General features: G+C 37.3%; 2 protein-coding genes across 2 annotated transcripts in view; both read right to left on the reverse strand.

Moving 5' to 3' along the window:
- LOC144963078 (uncharacterized) overlaps positions 1–17,500 on the reverse strand; it is a 103,203-nt gene that overhangs the window by 49,522 nt on the left and 36,181 nt on the right. The window contains exon 4 of the mRNA XM_078896710.1: positions 1,972–2,089. Within this exon, the coding sequence (XP_078752836.1) occupies positions 1,972–2,089 (118 nt within the window). The remainder of the gene's footprint in view (positions 1–1,971; positions 2,090–17,500) is intronic.
- LOC144963077 (actin-like) lies at positions 12,456–14,288 on the reverse strand. The gene has a single exon (XM_078896708.1). It carries the CDS (start codon positions 13,725–13,727, stop codon positions 12,597–12,599), a length of 1,131 nt encoding a protein of 376 aa, XP_078752834.1. The 5' UTR covers positions 13,728–14,288; the 3' UTR covers positions 12,456–12,596.

Genomic DNA, 17,500 nt, shown 5'->3' on the forward strand with positions numbered 1-17,500 from the left:
ACCCATTTATTTACTTAATCATTTTATCTAACTTATAGATATAAATTCTTTATTTACAATAATCATGCATTCGACCACCAGATATAAATTGTTAAATAAACATACTAATTTAGAAAGAACATCTTACCAATAAAATAAAAATAAAATAAACTTCCCTTTATTCTTCCCATTGGGAAAATTTGTCTCAAGGGAAGACTGGAATAATCAGGCGTCAGCCGCAGTGCTGCGCCGCAAATTGAGCTAGGGTAGCAGCTGCAGCTTCTTATGGTTCACACTATTATGTTATGACGATCGACCCAATCAGCAAAGTCCGGTCCGCATTCGTGCACCGTCGCGAACCCGCCTGGTAGCATCGTCACAACACACCTTTCGACTAGATGCTCTGCCGTTTCGGGTTCTTGCCCACAGCGTGGACATATTGGACAGGAAGTTAGACCCCACCGATGTAACGCACTTGCCGTTAGGCAGCTCCTCGACCGAAGCCGATTCGCAGCTACCCAGTGTCTCCTCTTACTGGTATCAAAGCCTGGCAACTTCTCACAAAGCTTAGAGGAGTGTAGGTCCCCGCCCCCACGAGGGAATGAATTCGTCCAAACCGACTTCCATCTCGTATGTGCAGCTCTGTCCGTAGTCAGGGATTCTGCGTACAAGGGTTGCCGGGACTTATTTCGGCTCGAAACGGGGGCACCGTTCATTATGCGCATGAGAGGGGTATCCCCATTCCCTCTCTCTTTGATCTTACTCAGCCAGTTTCCCGTAATGGTCTCCCTCCGGACATCGGGGGCTGGATCGCTGCCATTATCGGGCCCCATTCTCTAGGGGTTGTTGCTAGCGTTCCCGACACTATGTGCATCGACTTGCAAAGTTTTACATCCACCTTCTCAACGTTTCTGCTTCTACCCCACACTTAAGCGCAATACTCCGCGTGGAATAGCATAGTGCCAGGGCGGACGTTCTCAGGAGCGCTTGGCTAGCGCCCCAAGTCGATCTCGCCAGCTTCCTCAGAAGACTTGCGTTTCTCTATCTTCCGGGCAACCCCTTCGAGATGAACCCGATAGGTAAGGCTGCGATCCAACGTCACCCCTAAATATTTTGGACGCGGCTCATATGGGAGTGGCTGGTCCCCGACTAGGACATTCAGTTTACGGATGTGCCAACCACTGCATAAGTGAAATGCAGTGGCCACGGTTTTTGAAGTGTTCATCTAGGGCGAGGTGACTTTCTCAAGGCCACACAGCGCAACGGCGGGTGAGCGAACTCGATACCTTTCGGGTACAAAGCAAAGACCGTACCGCTGAGCCACGCTGCCCCAAGTTGCAAGAATTGAAAAATAAAGCACAGGAAGCACAGAGAGGGGCAGTGGGGCTCAGCGTTATTATGTTCTTTGTTTCGTACCCGAAAGGTGTCGAGTTCGGCTACCCGGCGCGCTGTGTGGCAGGGAGCAAGCCACCTCGCCCTAGCTGATTTGCCTCGCTGCAATGCGACTGATGCCTGAGTTATTCCAGTCTTCCCATGGAAAAGACCCTAAAGACACATTTCCCCTTAAGAATATATTTTATTTTATTTGTAAACTTATATCATACTCCATTTAAAAAGCTCAAACTTGTTATTCTTGGTTTGGGCAGAGCGTGTATTGTGATATATTTTTTTTAATGCAATAACTTCTCAAAACTTTGTTTACGACCACACAGTTGCAACTTTTTTTTTAAATAAATGCTTTCTTTTGAAAAATATTATGATCTCAAAACATTTTTCTCAAAATAGACCACAAATTAGCCTTATCTCTAAAATCCCATTGTAAATGTTAGATGAGAGATTAGGGATGGTTCTTCCCGTTTCTTGGACTAGTATGAGGTCTCTTGATGAGATGTAGGTACAGTTCCAGACATTGCTCTCCCCCCCCCCCCCCCGCCTCCCATGAATTGGAATAAACTAATCCAGATCCTTTCCCAACATGAGGCAAACTCTTACCATTTTTGCTGAAATCGAGCTCTTCCAAGTTAGCGAGACTAGATATAGCAGGGGGTATGCTAGTAATCTCATTGTCGCTGATAGATAATTTCCTGATCCCATGGCAGTAGAACAGTTCCTGAAAATTACAAAGAAAAAAAATGAAAATCACGAACAGGCAGTTAGGAGTTGGACTTAGGACTTAGTCGATGTGTACTTATATGCAGGTCAAATAACCCAAAATATTATGGTCTCATTGTTGTAATGGAGATACTCTCAAACCACCACAAAATATTGTCAATTACAACAATGTAAAAAACAAGCCCATAATATGTTCAGTGATCAGACCTGCTAATATGGGCACCTAGGACTAGTCATTGACTGCTCAAACATTTCTAGAGTGTAACATATCCTCAAGAGTTGTCTTTTCCTAGTCATTCCTAGAAGTAATGAAATAAATACTACATAATTACCAAACCACTATGTCACAAGGAATCACTCTTTTTTTTTTCCAAATAAGGAGTAAGAGGATTGATATTCTCGGCCAAGGAAAAAATACAAAACTTCATTTGATGGAGTGCGGCTATGTGGTCTTGTGGTATGACACTCGCTTTCGAATCGGAAGATCCTGGGTTCGAGCCTCGCGCTCGGCGCACAGTTGAGTCCTTGGAAAAGGCCCTTTACTCACATTCTCTCACCGTACTCAGGTGTAAAATGAGTACCTGGCCGTTAACGGCGTTGTCTTTGTCCGAAAAATTGTAATATCGCCTAACAGGCGTCATGTCCCGTCCCACATGTTAAATGTTGCTGTTGACCAGGGAACCCTTGTAAAGCGCTTTGAGCACATTTAGTGGATATTGCGCTATATAAAGCTCAATATTTTTTAAGTTGGGGTTCCTCAGGTTACTTAACAGTACATTATTTTACACTTCCACTTACATAGTAACGCGTAATGATATCAAATTTACAATAATAATTTGTGGCGTCATAAAGACCGTTAAATTTCACGAAAATTTGATTTTTTAATTAAATGAAGTAACCTAGGCTCTATCGTTTAAATATTTTACTTTTATAATTTATAGATAACGAAATCAGAATTGATTGAGCAGCGATTGGGAACACATCGGAATTCAATAAAAAAAAAAAAGGTTAAGAATTATTATTCAATTAGTACCCCCCCCCCCCCGTCCCTCTTAAAAGTTAGTTATAAATTTGCACTTGTATCTTATACGAAATGTTTTGTAGCATTCGAAACAAAATAAAGACATTATCAATTTAGTTACTTAGAAAACTATTGAAATATTTCGTTTTCATCAGTTTATCTGGATTTAAAAAAAGGTATGATGATCTAAAACTGACAGTCTAGGATCAATAGACATAGCGGGCAAGTTTTCAAAGACCAAAACAACATTTAGGCGTGCCCTATCACTTTCTTTGGTTACCACTTTGGTTTTACATTGACAGGCCGCTGATCACTGTGATCAAAAGAACAGTAGAAATAGCCTCTCGAGGTGTCGATAAAGTGTGGAGACAGACCCTCAATTTTTATGTTTGTTAGTTTTTTGGGGGGGTGTTGTTGTTGTTGTTGCTTTGGTTTTTTTTTATGATTTAGCATTATTTTTCCCATAAAGACCAATGGACTAATTTTTGTCCCATAGCTCTTCAAACTAACTAAATAAAGACAATTTATTTTTTTTTTGTTTCGAATGTTACAAAAGCGACCCATTGGCATAGCCTAGCTTTAGAATCCTGAAATAGTTGAATTTGTCAAGGTGACCATCTGCTCGGACAGACAGCTCTATGACCAGATAGAAGGTCTTTTTCCCCCGCTATTTTGTTTCTATGTAGGACAATCACTACCCAGCGGTACAGCGGCCATTTCATTTTCGGACAAAACGGCCATTAAAGTATCTAGGGCGACCACTTATCCGTGAAAATCAATTGACCAAGACATCAAGCACATTGCCTCAATATTTTCTTTTTTTTCCCCTTTACAAACAAACGATCTTGTAGGGTTCTGAGATTTTTCATACCAAACTGCCTTAAGGTGCGTGGTCTAGTAAATTCTAAATAACTCTTTAATCGAAATCTTTGGCATGATCTTGGGTGTCAAGGAGAGGCTATAAATAACTACTCATTTTTTTTTCATTGTTTATTTATTCACTCGCAGCAACTGACATCAAATCACTGAGCATTGAACAGTCGATGGAGAATTTGACGAAAACACTTTCTTATATGTAAATAAAACGTTTGCTTTTTGTCTATGTCTTATGAGAGCGAAAAGAAAATCAATAAGAAAAAGAAATGAGAGTAAGATATGAAATAGAATAAGTGTCAGAGAGAGGATAGAGAGATATGTGAACTATGCACTTAATAGGACACTTCTCCGTCAAATTTGTCATAAAAAAAGAACGTTGAAATACAAGGTTCTATCTATGCACACATTATAAGAAGTGCAAGATGTTGACTTGATGGCTTTCGACTAAATAAGCATTTATTTACAGTCATGAAATCAGAATAACTCGATCTCAAAACGAATTTAAAGATAGTTTTGCAGCATTCAAAACCAGCCATCTGGCAATTGTTTACGTATTTCTATTAATTTCCGCAAACGGTTCATTTAATAACATTGAAGTCAAGAATGGATGGTGGTTGATGTTCATCAGTGTGTGTGTGTGTGTGTGTGTGTGTGTGTGTGTGCTTGTTTGTTTGTTTTAAAAGCTCTTAGATAAAACAGGTTTTCAGAAATCAAAACAATAACAAATACAAACGAAAAGTTATCAGATACGGAATAACTCTCAGCACGACCCCATTAATCAGATGCTTTGTACAAAGAGTAAAGTTGGTATGAAGAGTACATGTTCCAATGTTTGACATCTAACTCCACCAAATAAAGTACTGCTTGTCAAAAACTAAAATTGAGACTTGGAGCAAAGATGAAGAGTGCCTTTCACAATATTGCATCATGCTGCGATAATGGGTGTGCGGAGGATCGTGCTTTAATCCTTTAATCTTTTGTATTCTTTTCTTTTTTTTTTCTCTCTGTTTTTTTTTTCAAGGAGAATGAAATAGTTCATCCTGTAAACTGGGAACTTCCATATGCATATCAGTAATTTAAATCCTGCTGCATTGCTTGTTTTTATACTTGCAAAGCAAAAAACATGATCTCTATGTAAAGTTGCCATGAGTCCCTTTGCAACTATCCTCCAACTATCCTATTCAATGGTTTTTGTTTTGTTTTTAATTATTCATCTGGGTTTGGGTTATTGTTTGTTCTTTTGTTTGTTTTTTTTTTTTTTTTTTTTTTTTGTTTTTTTTTTTTTTGGGGGGGGGGGTTGCATTGTTTTGTTGGTTTTTTTTTTGTTGTTTTTTTTTTTTTGGTAGTTTCTTCCTACATTAACCATGTGTTGTTCTTCATCTGGTGTAAGATGCAGGTAGTATTCCTTAGCCCCAAATATTAGCTGACAAGTACTTTGGCTGGCAATAATTGCCTCATTGGGGGTTTGCCAAGGGAATTAAAAATTCTATAACGCTAAGTAAGTTACTCTTTATTTTTAACTAAAGCATTTTTTATGCTTTGTTTGTTTTGTTTTGGATTGTTTGCTTGTTTTTCTTTTAATTAGCTTTTTTGTTGTTCCTTTTTGTACATTTATTTGCTGTTAGTTTTCTTTTTTGTTTTGAGAGCGAAAAAAAGGAAGAGGAAGAAGAAGAAGAAGAAGAAGAGAAGGAAGAAGGAAGAGAAGAAAAAGAAGAAGAGAAGAAGAAGAGAAAGAAGAAGAAGAAAGAAGGAAAAGAAAGAAGAAGAAAAGAAGAAGAAAGAAAAGAAGAAGAAGAAAAGAAGAGAAGAAGAAGAAGAAGAAGAAGAAGAGAAAGAAGAAGAAGAAGAAGAAGAAAAAGAGGAGAAGAAGAAGAGAAGAAGAAGAAAAGAAGAAGAAGAAGAAGAAGAAAGAAGAAAAAGAAGAAGAAGAAGAAGAAGAAGAAGAAGAAAGAAGAAAAGAAGAAGAAGAAGAAGAAGAAGAAGAAGAAGAAGAAGAGAAGAAGAAGAAGAAGAAGAAGAAGAAGAAGAAGAAGAAGAAGAAGAAGAAGAAGAAGAAGAAGAAGAAGAAGAAGAGAAGAAGAAAGAAGAAAGAAGAAGAAGAAGAAGAAGAAGAGAGAAGAAGAAGAAGAAGAAGAAGAAGAAAGGAAGAAGAAGAAGAAGAAGAAGAAGAAGAAGAAGAAGAAGAAGAAGAAGAAGAAGAAGAAGAGAAGAGAAGAGAAGGAAGAAGAAGAGAAGAAGAAGAAGAAGAAGAAGAAGAAGAAGAAGAAGAAGAAGAAGAAGAAGAAGAAGAAGTCATGATTTAAAGATTTATCATAATCATTCATGTTCTCATTCGTTTTTCTAATAATATATACGCTCGAGGTAAATGTTGAGAAGGGGGCAGGTGTAGGGGGTTGTAATAATACACAATATAATATAACATTATTTAAAATTATTTCAGACTAATGCACTTCATTCGTAAAACCCTAGAGTGACATTACCACCTACAGTCCCTATTATTTACGTGTGACCTACACCGATACTACAACGCTCCATTTCAAAATTCAACTGATATGAATTTCTTTCTTTTCTATTTTTTTTTTTTTAGAGAGTCCCGTTAGAATAAAGTAATGAGATATGACCTGGTAAACCGCGTAGGATAGGATATACGATTCCGGCTCCAATACTGTCCACGATGCCATTGAACACTCTGATTTATGTCGATTTAATGATAACGTCTGACTACCTGATAAGGGAGGACAATGTAAGGTGGTTTTCACCTTAAAGTATAGTAATGTGTATAGCTGTAGTAGTAGTAGTAGAGACCCTTGGGGTCCTTCCAATTTGATGTATGTTATAGATTACTAATTCAATCTCGAGTGTAATGTAAGGACATTCTAGGGTTGTCAATGTAGTCTGTAATCGATATATATATATATATATATATATATATATATATATATATATATATATATATATATAGAGAGAGAGAGAGAGAGAGAGAGAGAGAGAGAGGGGGGGGGGAGAGAGGATTGCTTTATCAGTTTTAAATATTAAAAAGGAAAGGGAAGAGGACGAAGGAGAGGTAAAGGAGGAGAAAAATGAGGATGTGGAGAAGACAGTGGTAAAAAATGGAGGCTGAGGAGAAGATTATGATAACTTTGTGATTGCACTCAAACGATATCCGTCATCATCTATAGAAAGGTGCTCATTAATAACCGAGGCTAATGGGGCAATGGGTGTAAAGAAGCTTATTTGTTTTTTGTTTTTGTTTGTTTTTATGGGTTTTACGGTGCTTGCAACACATTTAGGTTATATCAGCGCCAGTAAAAAGGAAGAAAATGGAATAGTAAAAAGTTCTAGAATTACAATTAAAGCACCCAATAAAAAGTAAGACATAGGGGAACTGGGAACAAATAGGGATCAGATGTAGATTCCAAGAGCATACCACCAATGTACTTAGTTTGAGATCACCTATAAGTCTCATCCGGACACAAGCACAAAATCCAACAAAGAGGAATACACTCAAATGCTTACATTCTACATTGAAAATAACAAATATAATAATACATAACAGAGAGATGATTTACAAGGGAAAAAAATACCATCTCCCAAAAAAATAACTATCCATTTGACTGCTTCCCTCCCAGCCAGGACTCCGACCAGGTCCAGGACAAAACCAAGTAATCTCATTCCAAGACAAAGATAGAAAGCATGTTGGAAAACAGATATAAGGGGATAGAAGACACAGTATGTACCCCTGCCCACTATGGGAGGTCAGGAACCCCACCCAGCCGTAAAGAAGCTTAGCAAATACTGCTGGTATATATCTTTTTAAAATACATAATATAAGGACCACTCGTCGCTTTGAGGTCGCATAGATGCTCATGTCGAATGGTTTCGGTTTTAATTCGATTCTATTTTTTAAAATTCTTAGTTTTGGCCATTTATTAATTGCCAGTTGTTAGACCTCAATTACTCGGGAAGGCCCTTGGGTGGAGTCTAAGTTACATACGTATATATGTAACAAAAAGGGTGATAATTATTAATCAATATATTAGTAGTCAGTGTGAAAGTGGCAAAGGGATAAACTTCGAAACCTTTTTATAAGATACTTATGAAGCGGAAAATGTATTGAACCTGTTTTCTATGACTAATAAGTCCACATTCAAAAGGGGTCATATAAAAGAAACTGATTGATTAGGGGAGAAGTAAAGAAGAAATTTGTCATGTTTACCGCATGTATAAAAAGGAATTGACTTATCCATTATGCATGCGTGCGTAGTGTTTCAATAAATAACGATCTGTTGAAATTACTTTATTTGAATTGACATATTGTCGGAAAACTCTTGACATGGAGACAAAGGACATAATTTGTATGTTTTCTGTAAGGAACAGATCAAGCTGACATTTTATTATTTATGAATTATCTAGTGGTAAATAGAATCTGGGCGAAATAGGCGTGGGCGAGTTTTATTTTTGGGTTTTTATAATTCTTTTTTTAAAATGATGTATTTGTTGAATAAATAAGACATATGTCGTGGTGCAGGGGGAAGGAGGGGGGGGGGGGTTACTACGAGAGCATCAAGCTAACGATTACGAACTGGATGAAGATTGTGTATTCTAAACGATGAAAAGTTTGACCGCGTAGACCTATTATTACATGGCATAGCATTTATCTTTCTTTTGTATCCCTGAACTGTAATTCAAGAACTGTTATTACATGGAGCAAGTAGGTACTCGTATCTTCCTTTTGTATCTTTGAATATTGTGGTTAGGATTCAGGTCAGCGGATAATTAGACCATAGTGTTCTTGGCAAGTGATGATGCTGTCAAACAGTGGCCAATTACTGGGAGATGTAAAATCTCATGCGAGCCAGACCGTAGCCAAAATATAGCCTGACACTAGAACCTTCTAGGACTGGCAGTTTGACGTAATTTTTTAGGTTTGTGTAGCGTCTAGTGAGTTGTCGTTAGTAGAGCTCATGGAAACAAATTATTTCATTGGATGAACTATTGGATACAACTCATGATGTGTTTTCTTTTGTGGCAAAAGACTGGTATTTTGACGTCATTTTTTTTGTCAGTCTCAGGCTATAACTATAACTTTACGATGGCTACGGTCAGACCCTTGATGAAACCAATGAACATTGAGCGTGGTGACAATATCAAAACAACAAAAAATCTGGCCACAGCGATCCCCATTAACCAACTCTCAGATGTCGCATAGATCAAAAGATCGAGAATCAGACTGGAAAATAAACGGCGTGGACTCGAATCTTTGTTTTTACACGAGACTTTACTTTGCCTCAATAAGATATAAAATATATATCTGCCCCCACATTCCTCCTTCCCCTCCTCCTCGAATTTCTCGTCGTCATCGTCCTCTTCCTCCTACTTCTCCTTCTACTACTCCTCCCCTCAACCTTCTTATTTATCTTCTTCCTCCTCCTTCTCCTCGTCCTCCTCCTTCTTCTCTCTCCCTCCTCCTCCTCCTCCTCTTCGTCCTTAAATAAAACGTTCGATTCAGTAATATTGACGATATTTTATATATCTATATCCAGAAAGAAGAGAAAAATTGTGGCGCCACGGTACTTATAAGCACAAGTCTGTTGTGCGTCTTCATAGGACTCAATGCCGCTCAAAAGGTTATTCCAACAGGTGGGTTGTTCGATAAGCGTGAAGTATTTGGGGTGGGGCGGGGGAGAGAGTGGCTGGTCACTGAATTGAGAAATATTTCGTACCGCTATGTGGTCTAGTGGTATGTTCGGAAGGTCCAAGGTTCTGGTCCCGCTCTGAGCGGCGCATAGATGAGTCCTTGGAAAAGGCTCTTTACCAACATTCACTGTACTCAAGTGTAAAATGAGTACCTGGTCGGTTAACGGCGTTGTCTCTGAAAACAATTGTAATTTCGCCTAACAGAGGTCATGTCTCGTCCTACACGTTAAGTGATGCTGATGGTCAGGGACCATTTGTAAAGCGCTTTGAGCACGTTTAGTGGATAATGCACTATATAAAAGCTCTATTTAAAAAAAAAAAACTTATATTGGGGGGGGGGGGGGGGGGGGGGGGGAGGTGGTGCTCATTCTGATGGTATCCACCGTCTGTTTCCTGTTGTAGAAACCAGCACAATTTCTAGCGTACGGTCTCGAAAGCCCACTCTGTTTTTTTTTAAAACAGCACTGAAGGTGTACGGCATTTGGTTTTGCCCATGCCATCTTTTGCCAGAGGAAGAAGTCAAACGCATGCTCCTTTTTGCGTAGGGAAGGGAGGGGTTTGATATTTTTCCCCCTGTAAACTATATCCTCGTAATATTAAGTTCTATACTTCTCTCAGTTTATCCAAATATTTGATATTTTGAGAGCTCTTATTGGTGGGAAGTCTATGTTTGTGCTGGGCGGGGCTATAAATTAGTATAAGATACGACAAATGGATAGATTGCGATTTGAAATATATTATGTACACATGCTCTCTATTTGAAGTAGACCCCTGCCCCCTCTCCCCGTCTTCTTACTTTTTTTCTCGATCGGGTATTAGCGACGATAAACAATCTTTAAAATTGTTTAACCATCAAATCATCATCGTCATCATCATCATCATCATCATCATCATCATCATCATCATCATCATCATCATCATCATCATCATCATCATCACCGCCACCACCACCATCATCATCTTCAACTACACCCAGGCTAGATAATAATAAAAGTGATTTTTTTAAATTCAATCTTATTTTTGAGGTTTTGAGACCGTGCTTACTGTATTTCGTTCTCGTCTCTGATCATCAATCATAACTTTTATTGGTTTAAGCAACGACTTTTATATACCTAGCCATACGTTATTTCTAATATTTATTAAAGAAAAGAAAAAAGAACAAAAACAAATTCTCCAAAACCGGGATAATAATGGTGGGCATAATGACAGAGCTAACGACAATTGAAGTGCTTTCCGGAGAGACAGGCATGTATGACAGTGACCTCTCTTGAACTCAAACTGACAGCCTTTGAGTAAGAAGGTTAATGTTAGATGATTAGCATATACTCTTATTTAAGGTCAATAAAAAGAAAAAATATTCTGAATTTCTTTTTTCTTTAATATTTCAGCATTGAAAAAGTACTATGAGCAAACAACATATTCTAGTATATTTTTTTTTTTTTGGTAAGATTTCTTCACACATCAGAATTTTTGCATTTTTGTGATTTTCCGAATCAATGTTCGTAGATAACAGTGAATCACATTGCAGTCTCCTCTCTTTGAAAAGAAAACGAATTTTTAAAAAATATTTTTTTTATTAAAAAAAAACAAAAAAAAAACAACCAATAAACCTACATTACCGCTCTGTCATGCAATGATTGAATACATTTATTATATTTTTGGCTGTAAAGCTTTTACCCTTTTTGCAGATAGGATTCAATAGTTTGATGTCACGTCCGCCCAGCAACAAGCAGCTTGGTTCTTAACAAAGAACATCGGTACTTTTTATTCTTCATACTGGGTAGAATTTTTTCACATGTTATGTGATCATAATGTATAAAAGTCAAAATATGATCAGATTTATAATTTTTTTCTCCTCTGGATACACTTTTATTACTTTTATGCTCGTCGGAGAAGTATTTCATAAGGGCGTCCGCCATTGTTCCAATAGTTTAGAACCAGTTACTAAGTTAATATGCGTCATTACGAGGGAAGATACGTCACGACTGTTGAACGCTATTAAAGATGAAACCCAAAGTTGTCCCAAAAAAATATCTCAGATTAGGGTAGATCTCGAGGTTGACAAACAAATGCAATTATGAGCTTGGTTTAACATTTTGTAATGGACGACATTTTACGTTGGTTGGGAGTATTTCCATTATTCAATGAGCCCAAAACAATTACGGATATCAGACCTGTAAATAAGTACACGTTGGTTCAACACAATCTACAATACAAGATATTAAGATAATATCATGAATTTAAAGTTTTCTGGTCAACGTAAATCGGCACTCATGTCGGTCGATGGCAGCGATTTCTTTCAATGTTTTAAGAATTATAAATTCATTGGATGGGGCCAGCCAGGATGTTTTATATTCATAAATTTAACTGAGCTGTTGCTTCCATCTTTTCTTGATTCATTGTGATAATTTTTGTGTCGATATTTTGCTACCTTTAAAAAAGCATTTTAAATAATGTCACCATTATATATTTATTTTTGTCATCATCATCACCACCGCCACCACCATCATTGTCATCATCATCATTATCATCATCATCATCATCATCACCATCATCATCATCATTACCATCATCATCATCATCATCATCATCATCATCATCATCATCATCATCATCATCATTACCATTACCATTATCATCATCATCACCAATACCATTATCAACACACAACACCAGCAACACCATGGGCAGCAAAGTATACAACAAACTCCACATTCGTTACCATCTCAACCATCAATAACAATAAATTACAATGAAGGAAAACTCGACATAATATTTTGATCACTGGTTTACTTATTATATATAACTTTGTTAAATACATAGTTTACATTCTAGTAAAGTCAAATTATTGAAGAGGCAATCAAGTAGCGTGTCCAAACATAAATGTTCTCCAAAGAATAACACATTCAACCTAAAAGCATTTTCTATGCACAATGGAAGGTCCATGTTCTTCGTATTCATCATCCGATATCCACATTTCTTGGAAAGTCGGTAAATCGGCAAGGATAGAACCTCCAATCCAAACAGAGTGTTCACTCTCGGGTGGAGGATTGACCTTAACATTCACGCCTTCTGGTGCTAATTGGGTCAATTCCTTTTGAAAACGTTCTGTAAGACCTGGGAATCGCGTCGAACCACCCGCTAAAAAGATATTAGAATACAAATCTTTTGAAAGATCTTTGTCGCATTTCTCTACTGAAATAAAGGTTAAGTCGTGAATACCCTGAATTTCATATCCTATAAAGGATGGTTGAAACATGGCTTCTGGTGTAACGAAACGCTCTTTACCCATGGTGATGGATTTACCATCGGGCAATATGTATTTCTTCTCATAGGCAGTTGGTGATAACATGAGTTGCAAATCGTAATCCAAGGCAACAAAGCATAACTTCTCTTTGATATCACGAACAATCTCTCTATCCGCAACAGTTGTGAATGAATACCCAACTCCAGAAAGCAATCTCATGAGAAAGTCAGTAAGGTCACGACCTGCAATACCCACTTTCGTGATGGCCTGGGGGAAGGGGTATCCTTCGTAGATGGGTACAGAGAGACTTGCACCGGCGCCAACATCAACAACAACCCCAGTTGTGCGACCGACGGAGTATAGTGAAAGCACAGGCTGAATTCCAACATATAACGCTGGTGTTTCGAACGTTTCAAACATTACCTGCGTCATCTTTTCTCTGTTAGCTTTAGGATTGCGTGGTGGTTCTGTAAGAAGTACAGGGTGTTCTTTAGGGTCGATTTTAAGTTCTCTTTTGAATGTATGACGCCAGAGTGCTTCCATGTCGTCCCAGTTGGTGATAATGCCATGTTCTACTGGGTATTTAATGGTATGAGTTTCACGTTTGGCCTCAGCATCAAGGCCGATACAACATGAATCAACGTCCTTGTTATCTGAGGGGGTCCAGATATGACCTCGGGGTCTCCCAACCACCGATGGAAATACAGTGCATGGAGCATCAGCACCAGCAAATCCGGCCCTAGCAGTTTTTGATCCATTATCGATAACAACAGCAGTAGGATTGGGATCAGTCATGGTGTTAATTTGACACGATTTCAGAACACACTGATGAAATAGAGCTACCGATATAACATTGTCCTAGATCAACACATAATGAAAGTTACACACAGCACTTAAAGTTATCACATTTTACTGGTGACATATTATGGCACTTTATCTTAGATAGTGAGTAATAATCTCAGCATGATATGTTGATAAACAATGTAGGCTGATGCACGATAGCTCCTCGCATGTTGAATTATATTGTTAAAAACGTGTGTGAGAGAATACAACCACACACTCCTAGCGAAATAAATATACGATCCCAAACATGTAAGAATGCGAGAGAGTAACACACTTTCTTTTCTATTGATCCACAGTTCTTGCATTAAAAGAATGCATAACAAAGAGGCATCGGATTCCTGTTATCTATATCCATACTGGAATGTCCAAGTTTCCAAATACTTAATCAGAAATGCTGATCTCACTCCGCATAGCTTTTATTGCGTGTTAGAAACAACATAAAGGTAAATATTTCAATGACTCCATGAAGTGGTTGCTACACACTGGAGTGAGACGGCGTGTCGTTTTTACAACACGGGAGGCAAACAGTGACAAAGTTTTTAAGTCCGTAGCTAGTCAACGATAGCATGGGAATTATATTACATACACACGCTCTGTTGAATCAAGAGCATTGAATTTAGCATTATCGATTAAATATCGATTGTTAAACGTTTCTTACATACAGTCAATAAATAAACATGGATTGGTTCTATCTACTATTATTATTAACTGACAAAAAAAGAAAGTGTGTATTTTTGTCTTTTATTTTTTGGATAGAAAGTTAACGGCATCCATTATTTTATGTTCATAGCAAGACAGTACGTAGTGCATTCAGTTTAAAGTCCTCTTCAATGTCATAAAAATTGATTCAAAGGCAACTCACCCGTGTAGATGGTGAGAAATATTGAGAAATAAAACCAATCATATCCTATGCATTTTGAACGAAAACCGATCGAAAAGCTAGTATTACTATTAATTCGACTACTACTCAAGCCTCTCCCATACTTTATCATTATTATTATCAAAAAACGTTTCGATGGAATACACACACTTTAATGCATTATTTTCATTTCAGTTTGTTTATTATTTGTTCTTTGGTTTTTATATTATTATTATCTATTGGTCATTAAGAATCGATTAATTGTATTATCTTTATTTATTTATTTATTCATTTATTTATTATGGTAAATAATTAATTTAAAGGTTATATCAAACTGCTGGTTTACTAATTACATAAAAATATTCACACCACCAATCCCTTCTCCTCCCACACGTCTCTTTTCCTCTAATCATTTAGATACAAAGGTTTGTACAAAGCGCATAACTCTGTAGTACAGGAACAATTTGCATTGAAAAATGGAATGATATGTTAGTCATAATCTGCTGCAACCTATTCTTTTCACGCTACGTGTATTTACTGACGCTGAACGGACAAGGTTACAGTTTAATTTTGAAGAGAATCTGATATAACGTCACACCCATATTATTGGAGTTCATTGTTATATTATATATATATATATATATATATATATATATATATATATATATATATATATATATAATAACAATGAACTACAATAAAATGGGTGTGACTTTATAAATGATGTGCACTTAATTACACTTTCTGAAGGAACTCTTCAAAACTAAATTGTAACCTTGTCCGTTCAGCGTCAGTAAATACACGTAACGTGAAAATAAAAGGTTGCAGCAGATTATGACTAACATATCATTCCATTTTTCAATGCAAATTGTTCCTGTACTACAGAGTTATGCGCTTTGTACAAAACTTTATATCTAAATGATTAGAGAAAAAGAGAGACTTGTATCGGAGACTGCGCTTGTATCTAACATAACGTGTGAACCACTTACATTCAGTCATGAAATGGATAATACTATACAAACTGATATGGGAGAAATGAATACGGTTGAAACACGACTCGCAAATTAATCTACGTTAAGTAATTAAAGATTGAAACAGCACTTCAAATAAAATACAGCGCGGAGTAAACGATGTCACCATTCTTTTTTTTTTTTACTTCTATTGAAAGAAGTTAAGGCAGACTTGCCTACAGCAATGAACATTTCGTAAAATTACGTATTTTCGGTTTCCACCATAGAACTAACTGTATAAAGATCTATTCAATAAAACGTTGTAGTTCTAGTGCTAGACCATAGAGCATGTAAAAAAGGAGATTGAAGTATTATTTTAAAATATTAGGGACAAATTGGTAATTTTAAAAGTTAGGCATAATGCCTACAATGTCATTATCCCTGAATTTTACCCATGTCAAGTAGGCAGATCTGGTTAAGGACAAAAAGAGAGCGGAGGGGAAAAACGATAAGCTTGATGAGGTTCTAAAATAGAAGCAGAAAAGTTTAAGGATTACCTGCTGTCTGGTGGTCATATGTCCTCGTGACCAATTTCGACTTCACGAGTGGTTAAATAGAACATCACGTGTCCAAACACTTACTTTCTGACCCTCCCCCCTCCCACCTCCCCCGAAAAACACATCGGTTTTGATAAACGAAAAAAAACCACTAGATTAGGGGGGGGGGGGGGGGTGTTGTTTGAAAAATGAATGTATAATAGAAACACGATTCTCTGTATGGCCAATTTTTTAGTCAATGTCACGTGACCATCTGGTTAAAATAATAATGATGATGATGATGATGATGATGATGATGATGATGATGATGATGATGATGATGATCATAATAATAATAATAATGCACACTTATATAGCGCCAACACCCCATGCAATATGAGCTCTTGTACTGATCTCAATACACATCTCACACACACACACACACACATACAGACACACACACACAGACTGAGAGAGAGAAAGGAGGAAGAGAGAGAGAGAGAGAGAGAGAGAGACAGAGAGAAAGAAGGAAGAGAGAGAGAGAGAGTGAGTGACAAAGACAGACAGAGAAAGAGAGAGAGAGGGAGAGAGAGAGAGAGAGAGAGAGAGAGAGAGAGAGAGAGAGAGAGAGTGACAAAGACAGACAGAGAAAGATATATATATATATATATATATATATATATATATATAGAGAGAGAGAGAGAGAGAGAGAGAGAGAGAGAGAGAGAGAGAGAGAGAGAGAGAGAGAGAGAGTTAAAAATGGAAGGTTTGACGATTAAGAATTCAAAGCACAAAATCCCCGGGATAATTTGGCTTTACTTTGGATTTAGTAGTCTCCCCCAAGACCAATCCTTTAAGACCATGACATGACAAGGAAGCTTCTTCTTTAAACAATAACGACAAAACGGAAGCGCAGAATAAAATTTCGTCGCCAGATTTTAGAACATATAAATAAAAGACAGTTCTGTTCCTGCTTTGAGAGCTTTTGTGAATTATATGCAGTTGGATACTTACTATATACAATAATATGTAAATGCGTATGTATCCGTGAATAAGCAATTCATCTATCGATCCCCTCCCTACAACAGCCCAACACAAATAAGCATTAAATTGCAATATGAGAGAAATCATGCATTCAAAGCTTCTTTTTTTTTTAATGAATTGATTGCCAAGCAAGTTCACCTATTTGTTGACAAAATATTTCTCTTTGTTCAGGTCACCGCGAACTATAAAGAAAGGGATTATTTCGATTGTCGGAGTGATAAAGGGAAAACAGTGTATTGAAAAGGGCACGGCGTTAAGTTTATAAATGTGTTACATGTAAGCATGCAAACACGAATCTTCTGAAGCAGAAGTTCTTTCCAAATTTCTTCATACCTT

Source organism: Berghia stephanieae, chromosome 1 (genome assembly GCF_034508935.2).
Source record: "Berghia stephanieae isolate SIO BIC M18660-M18661 chromosome 1, UCSD_Bste_1.3, whole genome shotgun sequence".
Lineage (NCBI taxonomy): Eukaryota > Metazoa > Mollusca > Gastropoda > Nudibranchia > Aeolidiidae > Berghia > Berghia stephanieae.

Coding starts and splice junctions, on each gene's coding strand:
- LOC144963077 (XM_078896708.1), bottom strand. CDS start 13,727: ATGACTGATCCCAATCCTACTGCTGTTGTTATCGATAATGGATCAAAA.